At 42.3% G+C, this 18,866-nt stretch overlaps 1 protein-coding gene across 1 annotated transcript in view; it reads right to left on the bottom strand.

The window, feature by feature from the left end:
* Window positions 1-358: 358 nt before the first annotated feature.
* Window positions 359-18,866, bottom strand: part of PTPRJ (protein tyrosine phosphatase receptor type J) — a 121,499-nt gene continuing 102,991 nt past the window's right edge. The window contains exons 7-24 of the mRNA XM_059826119.1: window positions 17,677-17,943; window positions 16,194-16,460; window positions 15,007-15,273; window positions 12,938-13,225; window positions 12,549-12,683; window positions 8,795-9,005; window positions 8,532-8,650; window positions 7,857-7,944; window positions 6,737-6,778; window positions 5,881-5,889; window positions 5,703-5,790; window positions 4,479-4,569; window positions 3,644-3,717; window positions 3,351-3,485; window positions 2,824-2,943; window positions 1,911-2,071; window positions 1,256-1,391; window positions 359-517 (exon numbers count right to left, since the gene is read on the bottom strand). Of these exons, the coding sequence (XP_059682102.1) occupies window positions 359-517; window positions 1,256-1,391; window positions 1,911-2,071; window positions 2,824-2,943; window positions 3,351-3,485; window positions 3,644-3,717; window positions 4,479-4,569; window positions 5,703-5,790; window positions 5,881-5,889; window positions 6,737-6,778; window positions 7,857-7,944; window positions 8,532-8,650; window positions 8,795-9,005; window positions 12,549-12,683; window positions 12,938-13,225; window positions 15,007-15,273; window positions 16,194-16,460; window positions 17,677-17,943 (2,657 nt within the window). The remainder of the gene's footprint in view (window positions 518-1,255; window positions 1,392-1,910; window positions 2,072-2,823; window positions 2,944-3,350; window positions 3,486-3,643; window positions 3,718-4,478; window positions 4,570-5,702; window positions 5,791-5,880; window positions 5,890-6,736; window positions 6,779-7,856; window positions 7,945-8,531; window positions 8,651-8,794; window positions 9,006-12,548; window positions 12,684-12,937; window positions 13,226-15,006; window positions 15,274-16,193; window positions 16,461-17,676; window positions 17,944-18,866) is intronic.

The raw sequence follows: 18,866 nt of genomic DNA, 5'->3' as shown, positions 1-18,866 counted from the left end.
GTAAATGAAATCATATAAAATTGTAATAAAAAGCTTGTGTTATTATTTTAATATTTAAATTCTAGTTCAATAGCAAATGCTATTTCACCTATCAGCACTGTTAAATTCCCAAGAAAAAAGCAAGATTCCTCTGTTAACTTTAAATAGTTTTGCTTGTTTGGTTGGTGTTTTTTTTAATATCAACCTGCAGCTCCTGCCAGCATTGCGTTCTTCCTCCTGTAGATCACCTCTTCGAATGAGGACAGAACTGGAGAAGCCAGACGTGAGACAGTGCACACTATCCCGGAAAACGTGAGCAGAACATCTCCCTTTCCTATACGCAGATAACACCTCCTGAAGACATTGCGTTTCTTCCAGGCTATGCGTGGTAGCCATTGGACTTCCCGAAGCCTGGCCCAGGTGTGAAATTTTCATAGATTGCCATTGCTGTCATGTTTTGGTAAATAAGATCGGTTTTCTTGTCTTTCTGGGATCTAATAATATCCCTAACGCACTGGTTTAGGAAGACGTACTGGTCCTGATGGGAGAAAAAGAAAAAGGAGGATAATGTATTTCTAGAAAATACCTGATTTTGGAAATAATTCTGCTCCTGAATATAGGTTTTCGTTTTTGGATGCACTGCACTGAATGTTATCACAGACTATTTATTTTAGAAGTTGTATGTATTGTTCATAGAAAATAGGGCTGGAAAGGACCTCATGATGTCATCTGATCAACCCCCCATAAAAAACTAGGATCAAATTTACTGTCATGCCTAACACCCTCTTAAAGACTTTCGTGATGGAGATTTTTACAGCCTTTTCCCCATCAGCTTGAGGTAATCCACACACCTCTTTGGATCAAAGTGGTAATTTCAGCAGTAACACATGTGTTCCTGCAGAACACAAAAGAAAAGATGCACACCGAGACCACTTGACTCCAGATTAATTCTGGCTCACAGCTGTAACGATAAAACTCACATGGGTACAACAAGCTGCAAAACCGCTTTTTCAGGATTTGATTCTTTCCATCTGAAAATGCCAGTCCTACAAAGTACTCTGTAAAGAGATTGCTTGGTCATGCTACCGCTCCAGCTGCAAGTACTGTTGTGGGAAGAGATGAGGCAGGAAGGAGGCAAGTTAAATAAAGAGCAATTTCAGGTTGCTCCTTAATATCTCACCTTCCCGTAATTCTGAGCTACATCTTGCATCCACCTTTTCTGGATTATCACGCACATTTGAAAAACATGCTGCTGAAGGAAAGAAGACAGCCTTACCTCTGTTTGCACCATTAAAGGTCGGTGCATGCGAAGATCATACACCACTCCGTACACGTCCACAGTATTCTCCATCTCAATCTGCTGAATCAGGCGGTCGATGGCAATGAATGTCCCTGTCCTCCCAACACCAGCGCTGCAATGATACCAGGAAGCTAGTTACTGCTTTCTCCCAACCACCTGCTCACCGGTGGCCTGAGGAAAAACCAGTGCAGCCAGCAAGAAGCTTTCTACTATTTCAGTGGCACAGGTATTGCAAGCCTCTGGACTCCAGAGGGGTAGGTCTCACCATCACCAAGAGGGAGGGAAGACAAGCTTTCAGGGCTTCCCAGCCTTGCACTTGCACAAGATTACATATAAAAGCACTTGAAAAGACAACTTTTTCAGCTAAGTTTTCCAGGCTGGGAGAGACGGTCTGTTCTAAGGACATTTTGTATCACATACTTTGCTACCTTCATGGCATTGCTACATTTCTGAAGCGGGGGGCAAAGGTTTTAATTCGGCAGGGTGAATACCCTATGTTCTTAAGCAAGGAGACTTGTTTTTTCATGTTTTGGGTATTGTTGGGTTTGGGGTTTTTTTAATCACACTGAAAAAGAATTGTTCTTAAAAGCCACAAGAAAAAGTGTGTCTAACACAAAGATGTTCTTCTGACCTGCAGTGCACCAGAGTAGAAGAGTCGATTGGATTTTGACTGCTGTACTCATGAACAAGGTGTCTAAAGTTGATGAGAAGGTCCGTTGTCTCAGGCACTCCGTGATCTGGCCAGGAGGTGAAATGGAACTGGCGCACTGCGTGGCTCTCTGGTGTGTTGGACTAGACAAATATATGTTAAAAACAAAAGAAAATAGGCTTCAGAGGACCAACAGCAGGGCTCCCTGCTATAGGTACTGGGCAAAGCTCAGCTTCATTAAAGATGCCTGTTACAAACTGTGCAGTAACTTGATCAGTGATATTTCAGTTTCCCTCTTCCTTCCACTCTGGCAGAGAATACTTTGGAATAATTTCCTTTTACTCTTAACTTTCCTCCAAGATCACCTCTGCTGCATTACATTTGCTGACAGACATGGGACTAATTGTTCAGTCTAGCAGATATTACAAGTACCTGCACAAGCACAAGTTTTGGTGCAAGTCCCAGGGAAAGATGAGCTGCAGGACCACTGATGGGGCAATCGGTAATCCCCATTAGCAGACTGGATTTTGCTGGTAGATCCCTTTCTGCCACAGGGAGGGCCTTACTGACAACTCATTCCCACCTCTGGATACATTACTAACACAGTCTTGTGGGAAGCCAGGGCATATGAACAAATGCATATACATATCACAGGAATCTCATTAGTAAATAGCATGCAAGATTTTAAATCAGACTTTTGGCAGAAAGCAGACCAATACATTCAAAACCTCAAATTAAAATAAACCACTCTTACCCTTTTCCCTCAGATAACTTTGAAATCGATTAAGTTTTAGTGAAATTACTAGATTCTGTCACTCCAGCGTTGCTTGACATGTGAAGTCACAGTGATATGATAACCCACTTCTACACAACCAACAACTGAGGGGGTACTAACCTTTTCTACAGTGAAGTCCCTTATTGTCCATTCTGGAAGGACGATCTCTGAGACCATTGTCACAATAATGTCACCATAGCTCTTGGACTGTTTGTCTGGCCAGTATTGCTCACACTTGGTCTAAGAAGAGAGTTACAAGGTTGGACACATTACACACCGCAACAAAGCGGCCAACTCTTAGTTTCAAATCACACACCACCTGGAGCAGGGCTAGAAAGCACGTCACCCTCCCCAGTGGCCTATCCCAAGGCAGGAGAAGCTCTACCAAAATCATTCTTTAGGAAGAAGAACCCACCCTTAAAGACAGTGATTCCACAACCCTCCTGAGACAATCTATTCTGGTAGTCAGCAGATGTAAGAATGGGAAAAAAGTAAAAAATTTGCGCTTATTTAATTTAGAAAACAGTCTTCCAGTAAGTGGATGGCTGTTAAAAGAAAGTGGTCAGTCTCCAACCTACTAGTGCAACAACAAAATTAGAGGAAATCCAAACGCCTTCAAAAGACTTTCAGTTTTAATAAAAACATACCCGGCCTTGTTCAACACATTTTGTCAACATAACAATAGAGTAGATATTTTTTTCCCAAATCATGTGCCAGAAGTCGTCTATAGTATTGGGTAAAGGACCCTGTGCAGCAATAAATGACTTCTTTGAGTTATAGCCCTAAGAAGACAAAGAAAAAGCAAAATAAATATATATACACACGCACACACTTGCATCAATGAGACATAAAAAGCCAATTTTAAACATCATTATGATCTGTTAAGCCTGCATCATAAAAATACACGTTATATTTCATTTCAACTAGTGAAGCAACTTACAGGCATATAGTTGGCATTAATATAATCATCAGTTGCAGATCTTTGATCTGAAAGTTTAACACGAGAAATATCATCTGCAGGAAAAAAAGGAAAAGAAAATTATGAATTTTAGAACTAGAAACTTTCAGCAAAATATTGCTTATCTAAAGCATGGTTTCCAAATAAAAGGTGTTTTAGAATAATGTGCATTTTAAGAATAAGAATATGACTTTAGGAATCATAAATAGCAGTAGTTTAGAATATTTTTAATCCAACTTGAAATTTACTACAGTTTTAATTACTGGAGAAAAATAGGTCATTTGTCTTCTGCTGCCATTGCAACTGATGTTCTTCCTACACAGCACTCCTAAGTACGCGCCACCGCTCGCCTTCCAATTCATTCTCACACTCTGCTGTTCTGGGGTGCCCGCAGACACCCTGGCAGGGCTTAGGCTCCAAGTTCGTCTGCAAAGCTGGCCAGCAGGGTCTTAATATTTCTCATCGCTCACACATCTGCCTGTCTGCAGTCAACCATTAACCTCTTGGTTTTTTCAATCTGGACTCCAAGTTTCTCACAAATGGAAAATTAAAATTATTTAATTAAGGGAAAGTTCTTTAAGGAGCTTTCTTGAGGGAAATTTTGGGAACTTTAGGGAACAATCTTGAGAGAAAGCTCTTTCAGTTTGCTTATACAGTGATTTTGGGAAAGCAGCAGCCCAAATTCATTCATCTGGAAATTGACATTAATCCCTCTTTGAAACCTCTGGGTGCTATTAAAGCCAGATTAGCCAAACCCAAGGTTTTTCACCTAAAAACTCAACCAGTAGAAGATGCAAAACTGAAGAGAGTAACTCACATGGTAAGACGTTGTTGTATCTATTTTTTCCCCTGTTTTCAGCAAGTTCAGCAGCAAATTTGGGCTGATGAACACCAACAGATTTGAGCTCCTACAATACAAGGAGGATTCATGAGCACCTGGTCCTGGTTTAGGAATCATACACAGGACAAACAGAAAAATCCTCCAAACACTTTTGGCCTTTGCTGTAGAAGTAGGCAAGTTAAACTGGAATAAATGACAATAAAAATCAGCTTTTTACAGAATAGGAAGATGACAGTGGCAAACCGGCAAGCGAAGGGATTAATATGGAATGTAGGAACAGCAACGTGTTTAAAACCCAGAGATGGGGTTTAAAAGCCCAGAAATAATTTTGCAGAAACACACAACACTGACATCAACTGGACACTCATTCTGACCCCAAGGCAGGGAACTACTTAGCATAAGCTTTGCAGACATTACAGGGAGAAAGGGAGCAAGTACATTGTGAAAGGCCTGAAGGAAGCAAAATCTGAGAGAACAGTGAGGTGGAGCACCAGCCTGCAAAGTACAATCAAAAAAGGGACAGAATTTGGTCTGGAAAGAAGAAGAAAGTCAATTAGTAGGTTCAAGGAGACAAAAAAAAAAAAAAAAAAAAAGAGATTCTTTAACAGCAGACATGACAACACAGAATCCTTAACTGACACTTGATTCCTGTCTTTTGTACCTTATAACAATTAAGCTTTAGCACATTTCATAGAAAGTGTTATGGTCATGAAGGAAATCGTAATTGTTGTTTCTCTGACTGCTCCTTTGAGCTGCTCACAGGTGTTGTTTGCAGATCACACCTACGCATTCAAGGAGTCAGTGATATTAGCAAGAGACCTGTCTTGCTGTGTAGAAAAACAAAAACAAGATAAAAAAACCCGAAGTGCAGAGAAGTTACATAGCTTTCCCTAGGCTAACGGTAGTGCAACTAGGGCAAGGACTCTGGAGATCCTGGCTCTGGTGAGCACTCTGAGCAGCAGGCCATGCTATAAGCTCACAAGTGGAGGTAACGGTTCAGGATGTGAAGTATTTATCATGCACTTCAACTACATTTGGAGGTGAATCAGGGAAGGGAAGGCTATATGTGAGGCTTAATAATCTCTGTAATAAAGGTCCCTTCTCTTCCCCTTCAGTAAGCCTTGTGTATGCTTCATAGTAAAGCTAATTTGCCTTTCCAAAAATGTTTGTCACGAAGCTCTCTCCACTGAGGACACATACCTCATACTCTTCAGCAAAACCACAATTGGAGTCAGCTTGCTGCTTCTTAAAGTAGGACTCAAAGTTCTCCACTTTAATCATTTTTGATCTACAATGAGAAAAGCCATGTATTAGTAACTGGTATTAGGTAAATAAACCATGAATTCAGTTAATGTGTTAGAAAGTGTGCTTTACTTACTTCTTGACTCTTCAGGGGAGGGTGGGGGGAAGAAAAAAAGGTTGATTAGACACATGCAGCTGTATTTTTCACTATGTGAATCTAAGAATGAAAGCATGACTGTTAGTAGCAGCCACAAAACTGTGCTTTTACAGGAGACAGGATATCAAGCATAGCGTTTCACTGATCTGTTAAACCAAGGAGAGAATAGCGCATCCTTCAGGAGAAGAGTATCACAGAAGGTGGCAGTCAGCCACTTCTGTGCTCCCATCAGATTGGCCCCACTCCCTGGTGTGTTTTACATCAACTATCAAAGTCTACACAGGTGGGACTTCATGGGATGCTCTGGCCATGCCTTTCCATCAGCACAAAAATTGGTGCAAGAACCAGTGACGTGATTCAATCGCACCGCCTGTGACTTCCAATATATTGTGGTTACCTTTCCCATGGCTGGCTTTTACAATCTCAACATTACCCCAATTAATGGCTCAGCACAAAGCAGTCATAAACCAAAGGAAAATTCAGGCCACGGTGCAGAATTTTGCTTATGTGCACTGTATCAACAATTTGGATTGTTTCCTTAATGCGCAAGGAAGCCTGTGTTTCATCCAAACATCCTGTTTTTAAAAACTACATGGAACATTTGTGTATCTAACAGCAACACATGAAGCGAGCACTCAAAACCCTGTGGAAGCTCTAGACGTCTTGATCAATATGATTATTTTTGATCTGCAGGCTGGAGCCTTTAAATTCCATGAAGAATTAGTACTGCAAAATTCTATACAAAACTGCACAGAAAACAAGTATCAGGGTTCAGAGTAAGTTTTGAAATATCACTTGAGCTCAGAAAACAATGTGTGAAAGGATACGGACTTACTTAATTGGAGAAAAGGACACTTCAGTATTTCTTTTATCTTTCCTATAAGGCGAAAGAAAACAACACAATAGGTTCACAGTAGAATTTAATGGAATGCATATGAGATTTCTGACGACAGCTATTTCCTGTGCCTGTTCAGAACAATTTCTTTTAAAGCATCTCATTCTGTGCAAGAAAACCCTCCTGAGGCAAACCTTACACCTGCACTAAGAATAAAATACTTCATCCTTCATCCAGTGATGTTGTGCAATGGGACTGTTTCTTTCTGTTGGAACCAGAGCATAACGCCTGAACACAAAGCACATAGTTTGGTGGAAGAAGTACATCCAAGGGATCTGCACCGCTACCCAACATCTCAGGAGAAGCGCTACTAATGCCAGAATCCCTACAGTAAGTGTTCAACAGTCCTGTGTCAGTGGTACTGAAAGTGGTAGTTGAATGAAAATAAGTCTCCTAGCTTTAAAGGAAGCTCTTCGCATTATTGTCCACAGCTACTGGACACGCTTCTAAGAATAACAGCAGTTACTCAGAGAAACTAAAGAGAAGTGGACTGAGGGCCCTACAGCTAACTCTTTAGAAAGGATGTACCACATGGTCAGAAGCAGGAAAAAGCCTTTGTGGACTCCTAAGTCCCAGATTAATTGGAAAAGATCAGAAACTGAGATACCAGCTCAAATCCTAGGCAAATCATCAGCTTCTGCAAACTCCAGAATGGAAGTTTCATGCGACAGGCCATCAAGCAATTAAAAAGCGTGATTAATGAATATTTTCAAATAAAACCATCTAAGATAAAATTACAGATGTCTTTTAGCACAATAATTTGTGATGTTTGCTTACTTCTGACTGAATTACTTCATCAGCATGCATGAATTCAAAAGAGCTAAACAAAACAAATCTTAACTCGTTAGTTTGTATCTATGGGTTTGAACAAAGCCATTTAACTAGTTTGATATATCAACTCTAATTGGTAACATACAAACAAGATTGTTAATAGAATGTATTTTAAAGCATCATGATATAAGCGTATAAAAGAGAAAGAGAGGCCTTTTTAGAAGAAAAATACAGAAGTGAAATACTAGTGTTCCTCATCACAAGAAATACAACAATGAACACACGTTACCTTCTCCTTCTCCAGAATATGAAACCCCCTATAGCGACTACAGCTAATATAGCTAAAAGGCATCCAATAACGGCTCCAGCAATAACACCTGATAAAAGAGAACAAGTATTACTCATTACTGATTACCTCTTTAGTAATGATCTAACTCAATCAACATGCTACAAGAGAACCTCACAAGTAACAGAACACACTCCGTTCTACTGTCTTTTCTTTACTGTGCCCTTTGGCAGTACCAATATTGAAAGCTCATTAAGAATAATAAAACAAGAATGATAAATTAATAAAAAATTGGGATTAAAGGACAAGTATTTGCATTCCAATACACCTGCTTCTAATTTACCAGAACTGTTAGAACATCAGCTGCTTTTTGCTACTTGTTTCTGTACCAAAGTCTCACTGTGCCATCCAATTCCTTTTAACAAAGCCATAAGCAGCACAGCTTTTGGTTACTTCCATAGTAGAAGTCATATATGGAAAAAAGAGGTGACCTGAAGAACCAGCAAGGTATGAATTTACAGAGCAGTGTCACTGCAAAGCTAGAAAGGAACAGTCCATCCACAGGGAGAAAAAAAAGAAAATGGGTGTTTTGCTATTAGGAAACTTGCCATAATTAAGGAATCTCCACATAGTGCTTATGTACCAAGCCGCCAGTCCTATATTTGACAGTAACTATACCTGGATCCTGGGGTAGCAAAACCTCCTCAGAACAGGGTGAAAATGATACATAACTATCTTCCCCCACAATGATGTCAGCCACAGTAAAGGTTATATTAGTGAAACCTGCAACACTTGCCCTGTTGGTAAGGGAGAAGAAAAACACACACAGGTGCATTACATGGTTTTAACAGCCTTAAGCAAGATCGTTAATCTTTTCATTAGATGACCTTTTAGATTTCAACCACAGCAAAATTAACCAATCAGCTATTTGAGATAAATACCTGTATGAACGAAGTGGAATCAATGGTCCATTTTCATAGCCGTACATTGTGTTTCCCTGGCCTACATTAACAATGTTTGTACCATTCTGAGAACGGAAAGAAGGTGACTTTGCCTGCTCTGTATCTATAACATAGGTTACATAGGTGACTGTCGTCTTCTTCTTGAAGTCTTTGTACGTGTTGTTCAACCCAGACTTCAAAGACCCACAACCTTCAGGAAAAAACAAGGATATACATGGTATACATCATCCGCTGATTTTGTATCAATCAGCACAGTGGCTGAGATGGTAATACAGTGTGTCACATTAACCACAATTGCCATTACTCCATAAATATTGCCTAAAATGAAAGGCTGAATGCAACAGACAATCTCAGAGATCTCTTCTACTGCAGTACAATCTACTGAAGTACCTCGCTACTCCCCAATGTTATTTGTTTTAATCTCCTTTTCGTTTTACTTCTACCATGTGTAGTGGAGCTTCTCTGTAAAGGTACATTAGTGATGGACTCTGGTGTCCTCGTGGACAAACTTCACTAGACAAGTCACTCGCATCCATACGCACTCTATCAACTATCGTATGTAGAAAGTACAATGCAAACTGTGTAGAAAAAGTCAATTGGTATTTGGTAACATTGTGCTACCCAAACAGCATCAAGCCTCATTCAGGGTGACACTAAACTTGTCCTGACCTATACTTCCTTACTGTGTCTTACAAGAAGTCTCACACCTAAACCCTAAGAGACGAAGGAGTTAATTTCTGCCTTTTCTTGACAGAGACAAGCATTGGACAAAACAGTGATCAGAACAGCTTCTCTTCCAGAAGACTAAGAAGAACGTGCTACTGCAGACAGTGACCAACAGGACACCATCTGCAGAACAGCATCACTTTACAGTGTCTGTTGTTAGAAGATGAACCCTAGAAACCTGAGGCAGATTATACAGTTGAGGCACATGTGACCTAAGAGGTAATAAACCAGCTCAAATAACCAGTTATCCAACAATTGAAGAGCAAGTAAACTGACATAAATATTTAAAGTGTTACGGGAGGAAGAAGAATCTTGCTCATTTGACTGAAGTTTGCATACATTGCTCTCTACTGACTGCCTTTACAAAGCTAAATCTCCTTCTAAAAGCAGGTATAGTATTGAATTCACCTTTAAAAAGGAGAAGCCTTGCAGGAGCTCTGACAGGTGGAAAAGCTCTAGTAAGTTTTCTACAGTTGCGTAGACAAGGTTTGATCTGCCACCAGCAGCAAAGCTCTCATCAAACATAACTGTGCAGAAACAGGGTGCAAGACAGCTCTTCTAAAGCACTAGTCTGGTTATGTTAAGAGCAGCTGAGGTTGCAATTAACTCAGCTGCCTAGAAATGGGTGTTCAATACTATCTGAGATAAGTTATACATCCTGTTTGGTCCCTCATTTCCATTCCAAAAGGATGTACATCCCAGGTTGTAACTGCAGCTCCTTGTGGATGTCTCGGATATCACCCCAGGACATCACAAACAGCCTTAGACACCATTACTTACACAACTGAATAGAGTCCCCTCTGTCTATCCTAAAGGTAATGATGCCTATTTTAAGACAGAGAAACACATCTCAAACATATTAACGCTATTTCAACACTATAAAGCTGAAGTGATGCTTGGCCATAAGGATGGTTTTCTGCTCCTATCAAAACACTCAGACTCTGTATTATAAATACAGGTGATCTTCCTTCCTTATTTCCCTCAATCTTGACAGTCCTCTTTCTTGAATACCTGGCAATCAAAACCACACAGAAGAACGCACTGAATCTCACCAAGACTAAACAGGGCTGGCTGAAGGTACAAGCAGAGCTGTTGCTGCATGCAAGAGACTGACATTCAGATCAGCAACTCTGGGGCAGCTGAGTAGGCATGTGAAAAATAGGAATTTTCTGCACTGATGTACTACATTATATATATCTCTCCAGGCATTTCTTGAACATATATTGTATGGAAAACCACAGAAGAAAGATCTACAGTCAAACTGCTGCAAGACGCATTTCCAGTGTTAAGACAAAGGATAAGCATGAATGTCAAATCCCACTTGGGGGAAACTATCTCCATCAGTTGCTTTATTCCTCCAGTGCACTGGCAGAAATGAAAAGAAGTTCAACTAGAACCTACACTGCAAAGGTAAGTTCCTTAATTTTATGATTTATCACTAGACATTCAGCAATTAAAGACGTTTCTCTTATTGACACTTTAAAGAGGTGAGTTTGATAGACTACCCTCTAGCTTTCCCTGGTGTTCAACCTCCCATGGCATGTAATGCTGACAATGCTATTGAAGCCTTCCCCCTGCACCCCATCTCTCTCAGTTAATAAAGTGTTTTAAGTAAAATCAGCAGGAAAGGGGTTTTTTGTGGGTTTTTTTTTTGTTGGGGTGTGTTTTGTTGTTGTGGTGGGTTTTTTTGGTTTTTGTGGTTTGTTTGTTTGGTTTTTTTTTTAAGATCTCACTGCAGATATCTTCCAGCTGAAGAAGGGAGGGGGAAAAACATCCCATATTGGACCCCGTGGGGGACCCACGCTGGAGCAGTTTGTTCCTGAAGGACTGCACCCCATGAGAAGGACCCATACTGGAGCAGTTTGTGATAAACTGCAATCTGTGGGAAGAAGCCACGTTGGAGAAGTTCGCAGAGAACTGTCTCCCATGGGAGGGATCCCACACTGGAGCAGGGGCAGAGTGTGAGGAGGAAGGAGCAGCAGAAATGGAGTGTGATGAACTGACCACAACCCCCATCCCCCTTGTGCCACTCGGAGGGAGGAGGTAGAGGGGGGAAAAAAATAAAAAATAAAAAATCAGTAGTGAAGTTGAGCCCGGGAAGAAGGAAGGGGTAGGGAGGGAAGGTGTTTTTAAGATTTGGTTTTATTTCTCATTATCCTACTCTGATTTTCATTGCTAATAAATTGAACTAATTTCCCCAAGTCAAATCTGTTATGCCCATGACGGTAATGGCAAGTGATCCCTCTGTCCTCATCTCAAACCATGACCCTTTAGTTGTATTTTCTCTCCCATGTCCAGCTAAGGAAGGGGAGTGATAGAGCAGCTTTGGTGGGCACCTGACATGCAGCCGGGGTCAACCCACCACAACGGGATATCCCTTGGGTCAGTTGGGGTCAGCTGTCCCAGCTGTGTCCCCTCCCACCTTCTTGTGCACCCCCAGCCTACTCGCTGGTGGGGTGGTGTGAGAAGCAGAAAAGGTCTCGACTCTGTCTAAGTGCTGCTCAACATTAATTAAAACATCCCTGTGTTATCAACACTGTTTTCAGCACGAATCCAAAACATAGCTACTATGTTTAGGCTACTACTAGCCTACATACTACATAGCCTACTACATAGCTACTACTAAAAACTAGCTACTATGAAGAAAATGAACTCTATCCCAGCCAAACCCGCACAGGGGAAAAAAAAAAAAAGGATACTACACAATCTTGTGGCAGGACTCACTGGCAAATCAAGATGGCAACAGCACAGTGGCAATACATAGGAGACACATATACAAGGGTAAGTCAGGCTGGAAAAGGCTGAGTGAAAACAGTGGCTTTCTGAAAACAAGGAGTGATCTGACTTCAAGCAAGCAAGGTATTTGCCTCATGATTTTTAAAAGGTGATTGAAAATACTGAGTCAGCTTTTTCTCTATCCACATTTAACACCTATCTAGAATTTAAAACATAATGCTGTCTGGTAAATTGTTTCACACAGCAACAAGCGAATATCATAACATTTTACCTTGTTCTTCTGTTGTGATCATTACTGCATAGGCTTTTAACGGTCCATTCACCGACTCAAAATCAGAGAATTCAACAGACAACGAGCTGTGACTGATTGCCTTGACTAAAGGAGCTTTATTTGGAGCAGGTGGGTCTACAAACAGAAATATTTTTCAGCACCTTAATGACTGATAAAGAAAAGTTTTCCAAACAAGAAAATGCTGTAATACTTATGCTGTTCATATAATGCCTATTTATTGTGTGTCATATTAGACTTTGCATGACTGTAGCGTGTTATGCATAATCTGTAGGCTGATAATGTACTGCATATCAAGTTTGGTATTCTGCAATCATGAAGTTAATATTTTGGTCCTATAGTATCTTTCATTCTCAAATCTTAATGCTTACCAGTAATGCTCGTATTACAGATTTTCTGCACCGGGGGGCTTTCAGAACAATTTGAGAGCGTTGCAATAGTAACATTATAGGTGCTGAAATAATCTAAAGATGCTGTTCTAAAGGTTTTCTCTGACCCTTCGCTCATGCAGGATGAAGTCTGTTCTTCTCTTTCCCATGTATCATTACGTATTTTAATTTTGAAGCCAGAATTGTTACCAGAAGGACATTGCCACTTAAGCGTTAGGGAAGACTGCTTGGCCACTGGTTCACACTGAAATGAATTCACTGTGGCAGGAACTGCAAAAAAAAAAAAACAACAAAACAAAGAAATACTAAAAAAGGACGAGTAAGAAACCAAGTATTGTAGTAAATAGGAAAAGCTGTTTATTTTTAAGTTCTGTGTATAAACATTTGTAAGACTTCAGGATTCCTTTCCACTTTTAAAAAGGTAAAGCTACTGCCTACAAGGACTTGCTACCCTATGAGGAAAAGTATTTAGCACACTGAGCATAGGTTTACTAAGAAAATTTAGCTTGAGTATTTGTCAAGATTAGCAAAGTTTTCAAAATACTGTTCAACCATTGAGCATACTACTCCAAGAACATTTTTGAAGTAGTATGTAGATTGACACTAACTCCCTGTATAATTATGTAAAACTCTTAACAACCAACAAATAAGAAAATGAATATAAGCTCTGTGCATTAAGAGCACAGCAGTAGCCATCCTTAAGAGCAGCAACTACAACATGTCTGTTTGTGTGAAAGTCCTATAGGACACACTATAAAAATTGCAACCTTATGACCAGATACAAAAAGATATTTAAAAAGTTAATGTAGCAGTAACACTGAGAAGAAAGGTCCCTCTAAATGAAACATTTTATAAAACTTGGCCTTCAAGACCAAAAAACCCTTATAACTTCTACAATTGTAACACAGCAAATTTATTTCCTCTCTTGATAAAGTATTTGGTACTTCCAAATACAGGGTAAAAGGCTCATGGATTAAATTATTTTGTTATTACAAAAGGAATATTATTTTAAGAAACTAAGGAGAAGCAGAATTGTGTACCAGAAGAAACAGATTTAGTTAAAAGATAGATGTGAGTGGCTGGGACTTATGTCTACTGCATTTTATAAATACTTCTTTTCCTTCAATAACACTGTCAGCTATTCCTACAAATACGGTGAAATTATAGAAGGTTCCAGGGTTTATGTCTGTAGTAACAGCTCTAGTGACACTGGATGTCTGGTTTCTAGAGGAGGAACCATGACTTTGGATCTCTATCCTGTAGATGTAGTTAGAAGTACTATCATCTGTGCTCCATGGGGAGGAAAAAAAAAAAAAAATATCAGAGACCAGCATACTCCGCCGAGGTATGAAAAATGGAGCTGGGCTCTGTGAAAGTCAAGGCGAGACTCCATCAATGCTCACAAATATTTGGTGACAAACACACACAGAAAAAGCAGAGGTACAGCCATGCTTCCACATTTTGGACAGACTGAGCGTCATGAGTAGCGAAGCAGCACTTTCACAGTTTCAGAGACTCTCTTAACGGGTTCATCCTGAGGCACCTCTGGAAACCCCACTGAGGGGCTCTGGGACAGATTCACTTCACCTCAGTTAAAATGGGACAAAACAAAGGAAAGGACACAGCAACGCATATTCACAACAAGGGAAAAACAGACATAGCATGAGGAAACAGGAGCACCTCAACATTCTCCTCGCTGCTGATGAGCTGAGCAGAGCAGTGTAGCTGACAGCCACACAGCCCAGTGCTGCCCACAGCCCAGCTGCAGCCACGGAGCCCTCCAACAGGGTAAGTTCCCCAGGAACAATGCACTGTGTGGGAGCCCTTCAAAATAAGGGCCTGAGGGCTTCATCCACAAGGAGGAGAAGGCAACAAAACCTCCCTCAGAACCCCCTTCCACACATTAGCATCGCTGACTGCAGGTAGGCCGTGTGCAGCATATCTGCCTGAAACAATACTGTATCTCAACCCTCGGGCAGGTAGGCAGAGCCCTGTGCTGCATGGCAAAATACAGTCCACCAGAAACAGAGCTGCAAGAAACTGTGACTTACTTGTACACCGGCTTGTGGACACCCCTTCACCTTCCGTCTGACCATCAGCTGCTACTGCAAATACTGTGAAATTGTACAGCGTCCCAGGGATTAACTCAGTAATTTCGGCTTTGTTGACATCAGACGTCAGGTTCCTAACAGAGGTACCAGTTACAACCTCTATCCTGTACGTGTAGGAGTCGGAAGCAGCGTCGTTCACCACCCATGTTAAGTTGACAGAAGTCACACCAACATATTCTGCCTTGAGATCATGGATTGGGCTGGGCCCTGTGAAAGGCAAGACAACAATCTCTCAACCTGCAAGAACATCTGCTCACGTACATGGACAGGAGAAACACAGGCACACCACTACTTCACTCTCTTCGCATCACTCATTGTCAAGAGCGCAGGAGCACCCCAGCATCATCACCAGATGCTCCTGGATGCTTTTGCATCAATAGACGGCCAAGAGAGAACTGAAGAAAACTAATTCTGAGTGGGATTCATCTCCCTTTGACACTCCAAAGCAGAATCACAGATCACCACTGTGCCAGCACTCCCAGCATTTTGCTTGGGAATTCAGAGATGTGGTCAGGAAAGATACAAGATTGCAGGGGAAGGTAGGGAAAGACGACAGTGGTGTGTCTGTGCACAGCAAAAGGTAAGGAACATCAAATATCACTGGAAGAGTAACAAAGGTGATGACACAGGCACCCTGCGCCTTCACCACCCTTCATGCCCTGAGCTCACTCCCGAGCTAGCGCTGCCTACAGCTCACTCTCCTGCTGCAGCCCAATGGCAGCCACAGGCCCCCAAACCGCAAAACTTCCCTGGGCACAACACACTCTCTCGGTGTGGGAGCCCTTTAAAAAAAGGGTCTGAGGCCCCCATCCTCCAAGAAGTGAAGGCAGCAAAACTGCCCACACAAATCCCTGGGCAGGGAGGCAGGTTCTCAGGAAGAGTTCCTTGACTGTGTCACAGGCCTTGGTGACCACCTTCAACAACTGCTGGTTTTGAGCGGTTTTATTTTACTTTGTTTTTAAAAAAGGCTATGTCACTTCTACACAAACATCTCTTGACTGCAAGCAGGCAAAGCACAGCACACCTCTGCCTGCAACAGTATTAAATTTCAACCCTCAGGCAAGCAGGCAGAGCCCTGTGCAAAACATGATCCACCAGAAACAGAGCTGTAAGCAACTGTGACTTACTTGTATACAGGCTTGTGGACACCCCTTCGCCTTCCGTCTGACCATCAGCTGCTACTGCAAATACTGTGAAATTGTACAGCGTCCCAGGGATTAACTCAGTAATTTCGGCTTTGTTGACATCAGACGTCAGGTTCCTAACAGAGGTACCAGTTACAACCTCTATCCTGTACGTGTAGGAGTCAGAAGCAGCGTCGTTCACCACCCATGTTAAGTTGACAGAAGTCACACCAACATATTCTGCCTTGAGATCATGGATTGGGCTGGGCCCTGTGAAAGGCAAGACAACAATCTCTCAACCTGCAAGAACATCTGCTCACGTACATGGACAGGAGAAACGCAGGCACACCACTACTTCACCCTCTTCACATCACTCGTCGTCCAGAGTGCAGGAGCACCCCAGCATCGTCACCAGATGCTCCTGGAGACTTTTGCATCAATGGCTGGGTAACAGAAAAATAAGAGGCATGTCGAGTGCGATTCGTCTTCCCTTCACGTTCGACGGCAAGGTCACAGGTCATCATCGTGCCAGCACTCCCACGGTTTACCGTGGCAATCCAGAGAGGTGGGCAGGAAGGAGAAAAGAGTAGAGGGGAAAGATTGTGGTGCATCTCTGAATAGCAAAAGGTAAGGAACACCAAATATCACTAGAAGAGGAACAGAGGTGATGACCCAGGCACCCTGCTCCTTCTCCAACCCTCACGCCCTGAGCTCAGTCCCATGGCAGAAAGACCATCTCCAAAACCCCTCTCTTCAGTACCCTATTCTCCCTGCATCTTCAAAACAGGGCAACTAGCCATTACGGTCAGGCAGCACAGGAAAGACTTTTGACAACTGACTGGAAAGGTAGGAGCACACATAGGTACATTTCAGGACAACACAAATGCCAAGAACAGGCATCTGTTTCCTTTCAAATACACCATATGGAATAAGCAGGCTGAGCTACAGCCTCGCAGGCCAGCTCCAAAATGGTCCCTCCAACACCCCATGTCAAGGCTTTTGATACTCAACACTGCAAGGTGCTGGTTGGCCAAAGCAGTTCTCCTGAACTAGCACTGCCTAAATCGCACTCCCCTGCTGGAGCCTGATGGCACCTATGGCCCCCAAATCACAAAAGTTCCTTGGTGCAATATGCTTTGTGTGAGATCCCCTTAAAATAAGAGTCTGAGGCCGCCACACTCTAGGAAATAAAACCAACCCGCTTTCCCAAATTTAGAAGATAGAGGTTCTCAGGGAAAAAAATCACTTCTCTGTATTGCCAGCCTTGGGGACAAGCTTCATCAGCAGCTTTCTATCAGGGCAATGCTGCTTCTGCAATTTAACATCCCATGCTTGGCAGATTGGCCATCTCCAGCTCCAGGAACCAAAACATCACCGCCGCCTGCAACAGTACTAAATGTCAACCCTCAGGCAGGTAGACAGAGCCCTGTGCTGCACAGCAAAATACAGACCACAAGAAACAGGGCTGCAAGAAACTGTGACTTACTTGAATACAGGCTTGTGGACACCCCTTCGCCTTCCGTCTGACCATCAGCTGCTACTGCAAATACTGTGAAATTGTACAGCGTCCCAGGGATTAACTCAGTAATTTCGGCTTTGTTGACATCAGACGTCAGGTTCCTAACAGAGGTACCAGTTACAACCTCTATCCTGTACGTGTAGGAGTTAGAAGCAGCGTCGTTCACCACCCATGTTAAGTTGACAGAAGTCACACCAACATATTCTGCCTTGAGATCATGGATTGGGCTGGGCCCTGTGAAAGGCAAGACAACAATCTGTCAAGACAAAGAAATAAAGAAAAAAGAAGAGCCACAGCAACACTTCCCTCTTCCACACAGAATAAGCATCATTTGTAGACAAGCAGCACTTCACAGTATCAATGCCCAGTTTCAGACGTTCATGCTGAGGCATCTCTGGAAAGGGCACAGGAGTTCTGGGGGCATATTTGCTTTATTTCATGTCACATGCTAAAATTATTTGTTTTCACAGTGGGTTTCCAGACAGAGAAACAGATGCAAATCAGGGAAGGAAGCAGAGTGCAGAGTGATCTTGGTCTATTAACTCAGAATTGGACCCACAAGTCTTACTATGAGCCCTTCAGCCCAGCCTCTCCCCAACATCAGCAGAAGGAAATGGTCTCCTTTGAGCAGGTCCAACAGCTGACCCACCCTGGGGGGCTGTGTCTGCAAGCTAATTCAGCATCAACACTAGGCAGATAAGACTCACCTCAGGCAGCTCAGACAAGTTCATCTACCCAGTAGCAGCTCCAGGACACAACTGCGTCTAATTGCTTTGTAGGGATGTTGCCGCCTGTTCCCTTTCCACTCCTGAGCTAGACACAAAAAGCCATCTTCTCCTCCCATCTGACCCTCTGATCTGGGAAAAGATGCTATGGTGCAAAGCTGACAAAAATGGCACCACACTCGACAGTGTGGCCCTAGGCACTGTCACAGCCCACAGGAGCCCCAGACCAGGGACTCTGCAAAGAATTCAAACCAATCTTCAAGAACAAAAAGCCCCTGTGATCTTGGCCACCACATGCCAGCACACCATGTCCTTTGGTATACGCAGTGATAACCTGCTCCCAGAAGCATTGCAGGGGGCTCATTCAGTCCTCAAGTCTAGAGAAAGTCATGCTGTTGTAGTGGCTGGATCACTACACAGTCTTGAGCAGCC

Source organism: Gavia stellata, chromosome 17, assembly GCF_030936135.1.
Source record: "Gavia stellata isolate bGavSte3 chromosome 17, bGavSte3.hap2, whole genome shotgun sequence".
In the NCBI taxonomy this organism is placed as follows: domain Eukaryota; kingdom Metazoa; phylum Chordata; class Aves; order Gaviiformes; family Gaviidae; genus Gavia; species Gavia stellata.
The sequence above is the reverse complement of the archived record's forward strand: the minus strand, read 5'-3'. Positions and strand labels throughout refer to the sequence as shown.